This window comes from Bombyx mori, chromosome 4, assembly GCF_030269925.1.
Source record: "Bombyx mori chromosome 4, ASM3026992v2".
In the NCBI taxonomy this organism is placed as follows: domain Eukaryota; kingdom Metazoa; phylum Arthropoda; class Insecta; order Lepidoptera; family Bombycidae; genus Bombyx; species Bombyx mori.
In genome coordinates, this window is record NC_085110.1 from 16,122,926 (window position 1) to 16,132,779 (window position 9,854).

At 38.0% G+C, this 9,854-nt stretch overlaps 1 protein-coding gene across 15 annotated transcripts in view; it reads left to right on the plus strand.

Annotated features, from left to right (window-relative positions):
- LOC101737740 (patronin) overlaps positions 1 to 8,750 on the plus strand; it is a 70,890-nt gene extending 62,140 nt beyond the window's left edge. For 9 of the 15 annotated variants that reach the window (XM_062668373.1, XM_062668379.1, XM_012694529.4 and 6 more), the window contains 5 exons: positions 746 to 835; positions 1,928 to 2,035; positions 3,656 to 3,832; positions 6,221 to 6,503; positions 7,173 to 8,750. In XM_062668373.1, the coding sequence (XP_062524357.1) occupies positions 746 to 835; positions 1,928 to 2,035; positions 3,656 to 3,832; positions 6,221 to 6,503; positions 7,173 to 7,317 (803 nt within the window). In that variant the 3' untranslated portion in view covers positions 7,318 to 8,750. The remainder of the gene's footprint in view (positions 1 to 745; positions 836 to 1,927; positions 2,036 to 3,655; positions 3,833 to 6,220; positions 6,504 to 7,172) is intronic. The other 6 variants (XM_062668375.1, XM_062668380.1, XM_004930816.5 and 3 more) reach the window with 3 other exon arrangements.
- Positions 8,751 to 9,854: the final 1,104 nt, after the last annotated feature.

Consider the following 9,854-nt stretch of genomic DNA (forward strand, 5'->3'; position numbering starts at 1 on the left):
ATTGAAAGCCATTATACCGGTTAAAAAAATATCTGATCACAACAAAAAACTAAATTATAAATGAAAAAAAAAACCACTTTCTAGTAAAATGGCCCTTCGGTTACAGTACTGAATTCATATGAAAATATCTCCTTTGCCTAAATAGTCGACAGAACTCACTGAGCTAAACTTTTTTTGCCGCTTAAAATGTTACAGCACAGAGAGCATGTTGTAAATATGTCGAGTTATTGTTGCTATTTTTTTTAATTCAACTACATTTCAATCACTTCACAGATTATTTTTTTAGAAAATCTCACACTACTGCAATGTGTAAGAAGCGCGATATAATAAAAAAAAATTAAGGGATTTTATGACCTGGTAACTAAGATCTTTAAGTCATGTCTTATTTTTATTTATATTCTCATTTTTATGAAAAATGATAATATGGTGTAAAATGAAATGAAATGAAGATGAGATGAGATGATATGGGATGAAATATATATAATCTCAGTAAAATGGTGGTTATTAACTGAGATTTTTTCAATTTACTTTTTGGAGGATCCCGAGAAGTTGCGTCCAGCGGCTTTGTTTCATATTCCCACTTTTGTGCACTTACAAAGATATTAAACAGTTAATAAACCACCGTTATTACAGATTTAAACCTGAAGAAACACTAAATAGACAAAATAAAACAAATCACACAACTTCACTCCTCACGTTCCCGCCAAAAAGTCCTAATAAATATTTAATTATGGTAATATTACAGATTCTCCAGTAGACGACCGCGGAGGCATGTCCCCGAGCAGCGCCTCGAGCGGCCCCCTCGGCCGGAGGGGCTCCTGCAAGACTTCCAGAGGTACGTCCCTCCCCCTCGCCGCTTGCCGCGTCTTGCCGCGCACCACGAGTGTCTCCCCCAGCTCGCTCGACACCGACTAACCCGATGCTTTTGCATACCGATGCCAATTGTATGTACGAATAATCGATTCATATTTGTCGATTAAAAAGGCCATTTGACTGATCAACGTTGATTCGGTTTGAAATCGTTCTGAGGCGAGATCAATGAAGTTTTTATATTAATATTTCTGGATAGAATTTCAAGCAATTTGTCAATATTTGTAGTCTACAAAATTATCTAAGTGTATTTTTTAATGAGTTATACAAAATGTATTGTACGCTAATGAAATGTTGTCGACGATTTTTTGTCGTTTCTGTAAAATAGTCAAACGTCCTGTACCTGTGAAGAAGACTTTTATTAAAAATCGTTTTATTCGTAAATATAATTTTGCTCTAAGTGTAACTTATTTTGAATGAATTTATAATTAATAAATGATGTCTCCCAACGTTTTGAGTTTCATCAGTGAAACAAAAAATTGGAGACGAAGGCTTTATCTAAACATTTGGCGTTGATTTAAAATACTAAAATCATCTGAAAACTAAACTGTTTGAAATAAGTTGTCGAAACGATTGACCTAGTTTAGTGTGTTGAAGTGTATACACCAAGTTGATGTGAGTGGCAAAACGGCAGCATCCAGCAACAGAGTCGCTTCTTGAATATTTGGTTCAGTAGACGCTTTGAATATTATTTATCAGGCTAATATATTTATGATAATATTATGTATGATTTCGGCATCGCATAGATCTTTAGAAATACACACGGTCATGCAAATAATAATAATACATAATTATTACGCTTATAGAATTATTCTTTGGGCATTATATTGTTTCGAGTAGTCGCATTTATACTTCACTGCGATCGAGAGGTTTTCGCTTGGTGTTTTTTTTTGTTTTTTTTTTTCAACTTTCGGATTCGCCCACTAGACCTTCCGCGCATTTACTAATTGGTTGTTCCCGATTCGTAAATAAGCGACCGTCGGGCGCGTCGCGTTCCCTTAGTTTGCGTGTGCCGGATTGTTGCATGAGAGTTGCGTGACGCCATCGAACATTTCAGAGCGCGTGAATGAGGAACCGCAGTCGTCACGTGGAAGGTCTAAATATACGAGTTACCAGAGTAACTTTAAGGCGGGGCGCAAGTCAAGCTCTCTAATGAACTTGTGCGGTAAGAGTTTGAGTTCACACGGATATCGCTTGACTCACGTTGGTCGCACAGCGGTCGCTTCTGGTGCCTTGGGTTACTTTCTGTTGCTCGCTCGATGTCGATAGGAATAACGTGTATCTGTACTTTGTAAATATAAAGTGAAAAAAAAACCTTAGTACATATTTTATAAACATTACCACTATAATATATAGTATCTATAGTTGCATTAAACTCGCACTCTATAGATAGCTAAAAAATATATCCTATTGATATACATTTGAGTGTTATCAATAATAGAGACGACAAATACTGAGCAAAAGGTTTTATAATACAAACCTGAGAATGAAGCTAGTGCTGAGGGATGTATTAAGAATTTATCGATAACGGTAAACCTGTCGACATCTGGTTCTATCAGTCTTGTGCACAATTCCTTATTTTGGGTCATCAGTATGTACGTATCATATACTTGCATAATATTATGGTTACAGGTTGGTTTGTAAGGGTTTTATTTTTCTAACAGGTTCATCGTTAGTGCATGTATTATTATCGATAAAAAAATATTTAATATATATTTAGTATTTATGATGGGTGTTGGTGTGACATCGGTTGTTTTAAAAAAAAACACTCTTCAAATGTGTAAACAATAAATAAAAGGTTTGATACCTCAGTCATTAAAAATAATGAAGTGTTCGCGAACATGTTCATTGAGAAAATTGAAAAGAGACAAATAGAAAATTTTAAATTTGTCGAAAAGCAACGATTAAATACATTAAAATATAATTTTGAACATATTATGATAATTAATTATAGTTACTAGTGATAAATTTATAATTCAAATAAAAAAAAAACAAAAGAAAAAATAAGGATTGTTCCACTTTAAAAAAAATTTCCAAACCTAGATCTCGTAATTCCAAATTAAGAACTGGATTTTTTCGTTTATTTTGATAGTGAGTATATCGGTTGTAAGTGTTTAACTGGTAAATAAAAATATATTATGACGTTTTAGGCGTAAAGTACAAAATGTTACGTCTTCGGTAAATACTTGAGCTTGTTATTATTTTTTTGTTGTGCATTCTTAATTCGCTTTAACGCAGTAGACGTGTCCGTATTATTTATAATATTTAACGTATAGTATTAATAATATTTAAATGTACATTTAGTATTTTACGCTTCGTACGAAGTAAATAACATGATTTATTTCTCTAATAATACAGGTGACAAAGTGTTTAGGTAAACGTTAAAATTAATTTTCTATACTAATTTTAGTTGTATGCTAGTCGATAGTGCGGGTAAAATGTTAACTTTGAAATTAACAGAACGAAATGGGAGAGGAAAACTAATAATAATTAACTTTGAGGAGATTTTAATTTCATTAAAGTATGTTGTCACTCTGTCTTCGCTAGATATTGTTTAAAGACAGTAAAAGGGAATTAAATCGTTACTCTACAGTGATATTTTTGATATTTTTAAATAAATAAAAAAAACTTTAAAATAAATTTACTAGCAGGCATAATACCTGACAAAATATTGAGATAGTTAGAAATTAGGATTGCGGTAGTGTTGTCTGTAAGTGAACAGTAGTGTCGTTGTCGTGTGGCACGTGCGGGTCGTCGTGTCGTTACATGTGGGGGCGGGTTGTAGACTCGGGTCTCGGACGGGCCACGCCGCCGCGCCGAGCCGCCTCCCCCGCGCACCGCACCGCCGCCTCCGGGCCCGGCTCGCTGCCCGGCGCGCTGCCCGGCGCCATCGGCAAGCGCAGGCAGCACGACGACAACTCCGACGTCTCCTCCACGCACTCCTCCATCATGGACTACTCCGGTGAGTACGCACACGCACACGCACACACACCACGCCGCGGTGGAGGGACAGTGATGCAGGGACACTTATTAATACTACAGTATTTCAGAATAACACACAAATATACAGAAAAAAATCGAACATTGAACAAATGCCTTTTTTACAATTTTTTTATACTGTGCCTATGGTAGTAGAAAATGAAGTTTCACTTCTTGAATATCTTTTTTAATTATAAGCATACTTTACTTATCCTTAAAAATACTATTGAACTGGGGCGCAGTTGAAAATAAAACGAAGAAATTTTATTTATTTATTTACTTATTAAGCACATCAAAAGCAATTTTAGAATAATTCCGGAATATCGCTCTACTCCAAGCTAATTTATGGTGCGACCATATGCGCAATCCGTTTGTATCTTCTTTTTTCTCAGTGATTGCAACACAAATAAAACAATTTTGACATAAACAACGACGTAAAAACACATCTAAATACTTTTACTTTGACGAAAGATATTTATTTATACGCAAATTAAAGACTTTAAATCGATCAATAAAATTCTGGAATATAGATTTTAAAATACTGCTGATGATCGAGTCAACTTGTTCTATCTATCTCTTTCCTGTCACAATCTATTAGTACATAATTCTTATATCACACGGAATTTTTTACGTTTTTTTCCGACTTGTATGCAAAATGGAAAAAGACATACTCATTTCAGAAAGAAAAAGAATAGAAAGAAAGACAAGAAAAACTATACCCTTGATTAGTTTTTATACAGTTATAAAAGAAAGTTAATTTGCCTATTGAACACCAAACGAATTGTTCACTTTGATAATTATGCCGCTGTGATGACACGTGAAATATGTCACGTATATTTTAAGTATACAATTAAAGAAATTTATGTATGTATTTATCAGATCTTAATCAAAAATGTTTGTCTCTCCAGCGAGATCCAGTCGCGTCCGACGTTCAGTTAAAGGTCCACTAATTTACATAACTGTAGGTAGCAGCTAGTCACGCACCCGTACGTACAGGGAGCACTGGGAACGTTCTCGAAGACTAATGCAATTTTTTTTTTATTGTATACAAAACGTTTGAGCTACACGCAATGTACAGCAAAACAATTTATAATCCATTGCGGCGTGCGATAACAGGCTATCGAGTTACTTATTAGTTCGTGAAATTATTATTATTTCTAATTTATTCTATTATATGAGGGCCGTACCCCCTTCAAGAATTGTCCCTTTGCGCTCTGTACACATATTGTACTACCCACGTATATACGTAACGAACACCGAGTTACTGAGCGATGTCATGCCAACATTACACAAAAATAAACCTAAGTAAATATATGCGTAAGGCATGTTTTTGCAGATTTGTCGAGTGCATTTTGGTCTAACAGCTTAAACATGAGCTTCCTCACGGTCTGGACTAACACGGAGCTCACAAAATCATCAACTAATGCGATATCATAACGAATGTAATGTACGATCCGTTGGAGTTTGTGTTCTGTTTGTTGTAAATAATACTTTCCGTAAATCAGTACATATTTCTTGAGACTTTTTTATTTATTTCATTCAACACGATTATGCTAACGATATCTGATTCCTTCAAGTAAATTAGTACCACATAATCGACACACCAAGTTCACTGATGGTTTTATTGTAAACACATTCATAGAGTTGATAATGGCCAGAGTCGGTTTCTATATAATCTCATTTTTAGTTGTTTTTTTTTTCTCTCATAAGTAATGCTATTGATTTTTTTTTATTGCTTAGATGGGTGGACGAACTCACAGCCCACCTGATGTTCAGTGGTTACCGGAGCTCATAGACATTTACAACGTAAATGCGCCACCCACCTTGAGATATGAGTTCTAAGATTTCAATACAGTTACAAGGGCTGCCCCACCCTTCAAACCGAAACGCATTACTGCTACACGGCAGAAACAGGCGGGGTGGTGGTACCTACCCGCGCGGACTCACAAGGCGTCCTACCACCAGTAAACTTTATTTATTGCACTTAATGAAACATTTGAAAATCATTAATCTTTATTTTTAATCTACAAAAAAAAAGAAGCTTGAATTTTGAAATTGCAAAATAAAATAAAAATGGGAAACTGAACATTTGTAATAAACACCAATATAAGGTATTACGATTTTTCATGGACGGTCATATAAGAGTTACACTAAGTAACTTAACGATGAGAATGTAAACATAGCGCTTTGTTTGTTTCGGGCAGTTCTCAAAATCGATGATTTTAATTTTGGAAGGTAGGCGACTTAACTTAATAGGTGTATGGCTCAAATAAAGAATTAAAAAAATTAAAAAACATTTTGGAAGTTTGAAAATACCGTCTATCATGAAATCTAAAAGTTTGAATAGTAAAAGTGGTTGTGTCGCGTGCAGGTCCCCGGCTGTACAAGCAGCCGACGACCAAGTCGAACCGCGGCATAATGCTGAACGCGGTGGAGTACTGCGTGTTTCCGGGCGCCGTGAACGCGGAGGCCAAGCGGCGCGTGCTGGACGAGGTGGCGCGCTCCGAGTCTAAGCACTTCCTCGTGCTGTTCCGGGACGCGGGCTGCCAGTTCCGCGCGCTCTACTCCTACTGCCCCGAAACGGACCTCATCGCCAAACTCTACGGCACCGGCCCGAAAGTCGTCAACGACAGGATGTTCGACAAGTTCTTCAAGTAATTCAACCTTCGTTACCTATTCGCTTAGTTGGGCAGCTCTGGACACAATTGATACTAATACACCCGCAACTTTAATAAAGAATCGAAGTTTCAATGGGGGGGCTTTTTAGAAAGAGATAGAGATATTTTCCTGTACCCCCCTTTTTCAGCGTAGCCATCTCCATAACATTAATACAATATAATAGCTTTGTATAAATTGGATATTCGGGCTTCGAGTCTACTTGTCTTGTTTGTGTGTATCATAATATAAGGACTTCCGTGCACTTAAAACTCCACTGACCAGTCAACGTAGACTTAACTCTTACCATCGGTACTTACAGTACTTACTGTTGTCAAACCTCCGGTCACCGTCCTCGCCAAACCGGCCACTTGCGATGAAGGGCTCGACGAGTAAATTAACCCACAGACACAGCCCACTAAGTTTCTTGTCGGATCTTCTCATAGGGTCGCATTTCCGATCCGGTGGTAGATTCTGCTAAGCACGGCTCTTACTAGGGCCAGTGTTAGCAGCACCTCCGGCTTGAGCCCCGTGAGCTCACCTACCAGCTTGGTGAATCTAGAATAGCCCCTCGAAGTTACTAGAAAGTTGTCAAATAAAGTCGTCCGCAATTCCGTGGCGCCCCCCCCCCCCCCCCTCTCGCACTGACCCGCGCCTGCAACTTGCAGGTACAACTCCGGCAGCAAGTGCTTCTCGCAGGTCCACACGAAGCATCTGACGGTCACCATCGACGCGTTCACGATACACAACTCGCTGTGGCAGGGCAAGAAGGTGCAGCTACCCAGCAAGAAGGACATGGCCTTAGTCATATAAGCGGGACGAGTCGCTTTGTGAGAGCAAACGCTATATCTAGTCGCCGGCGGCGGACCGGCAGTAGGGCCAGCGGTAGTCCGCACCGTGCCGATGGTATCAAATTAATCAAGTACAGTAGATTGGGGGGAATAGGGGTCTAGAGGTAGAATAGGGACAAATCTGGGATGTCACAATACTTTCGTCGGGCTGTTAGAGATTTAACTTTGTTGAACAGAAAATGACTTTTATTTAGTGCTTAAGAATATTAAATAGTTTAATTTAGTCATCAAAGTTTTGTAACTCATTAAAGATGTCAAAAGTTTATTACCTAACTAACAACTAAACAGTGCCAGCCCTATCGAAAAACTCTATTGTCCCATTAAGTAACCCGATTCACTCCAACGCCTGGGTGAATAGGGACAAGTGAGTCTTTGTAATTTTTTATGATTATTCTTTAATAAACTATATCTTAATGCATTATAAATGAAAGTTTAAACTACCGGAACCATTATGACTTCAGTTTTATTAATAAAAAAAAAACGATAAAAATCAATGTTGAACTCAAAAAGTGTCCCGATTCCCCCCATTTTACGGTAAATTCGCGTATCTTTAAAAATAAAGGGTCTTGTGATTTCGACTTTAAATGTGAGCGGGATGTGTTCGATCGAGAACCACCATTACAACGAGAGGCTGATGATACGAGTGCACAATCTAAGCGGTAACTCGAATTCGAATCGCGATTAAAAAAAAAACTTTTAGCTTCAATAATTTGATCATGTTCAACGTGCTGTGTCACATTGTGTTATTGCATTTGTGATGGATGTTGTTAGTAGAGTCCGCCGCCGCCCGGACCAGCAGTGCTGTCTGTACGAACGCTACGTTTGCCATATGTGTTAGTGAGATGGTCGATACGTTCCAAAATATGTTTTTTTTTTTAATTTTTTTTTTTAATTCCCACAAATATTATGTTATCTGCCAAAATGTCGGGTGCATTCGAGATAATTGAATTGATTAACAAACAAACAAACAAAAAAAAAACTTATTCGTTCACAGTGAAACGTTCACAAACTAATCATTATCGCTTATTTTGTTGTAATATTTAACTCGTTAGTGATTATTTGAATTTGACTGGATGTAAGATTAAGGTGATTATCGATTTTGTTTAACTGACCTTCGTTTAACGTTAATTATTTGTATTTCCCATTTTTTACCGCTTGTATAGCTAAAAATAAGACGAGGCACATTTTACCTGGTAATTGTACTGCCTTATTCTGTAAATAATTGTTTTTGTATACAGCTATTTATTAAAAGAATGTTAAACGAGAAATGATTTAATGTCATTTTTCATTGTTCAATAATGATTGGTCATCAATAATATACTACCGATAGTATATCGTATGCAAATATATTGTATTATTAAAAAGCGTAACGAAATAATATTGAATTTCATATTATTGTGTGGTTTTATTTCCCTTTGTCTTTAATGGAGATCTGCAGTCCGATAAAAGTGAGTCTGTGTGACACCCGCTATCGATGATGACTCATACGAATAAATTAACTGAATAAGAAACTTATCCAACCGCGACGGCCAAAACACGTCTTGTCAGATCTCCCGGATTCACTCTTGGTGCTTTGAGGTCCCTCAAGCCCCGGCACCGTCCTTGTCGAACTCGTCGATTACGACGAGCGAACTAACCCACAGACACAGCCCAATGAGTTTCTCGCCGGATCTTCTCAGTGGGCTGCGCTTCCGACCCAGTGATAGATTTTGCGAAGCACTGCTCTTGCTAGGGCTACTGTTAGCAAATTCTCTCAGGTTGAGCCCGTGAGCCCACCTACCCGTCCGCTTGTAGCTGGAACAACCTCTTAGACTACCAGCGAATTGCTTGGGAAAAAATGAGAATTTCAGTACATACTGGCGGTAGGACCTCTTGTGAGTCCGTACGGGTAGGTACCACCGCCAAGCCTATTTCTGCCGTGAAGCAGTAATGCGTTTCGGTTTGAAGGGTGGGGCAGCCGTTGTAAACTATACTGAGACCTTAGAACTTATATCTCAAGGTGGGTCGCGCATTTACGTTGTAGATGTCTATGGGCTCCAGTAACCACTTAACACCAGGTGGGCTGTGAGCTCGTCCACCCATCTAAGCAATAAAAAATTAAAAAAATACTCTGTGCTGCCATTACACAATTGTTTTCATTTATACTACCTAATTAATGGTCTGCTTAGGTGGTAAAATAGATAAATCGGGATCATCTCGAATATTCTTCCGAATTCCCCATAGCATACTTAGTACGCAACACAGACAGAACCGAATTTCCTCCGTAAACCTACTAGCTATAGACGATCTGTGAGAATAGGTTTATCGAGAATTCGAAGGGCTCTCGAGCGAGCTCATGGCTCAGGTGGTATTAAGTGGTTATCGAAGTACATGAACAGCATGTCCATGTTTGTCGCCACTCAACTTGAAACATGTGGTCTAAGACTTAGACTCGAGTCTGCATTGAAGACTCAAGATGGCTTCTTCAAAACAAAAACCGGAATGCATTACTGCTTCACA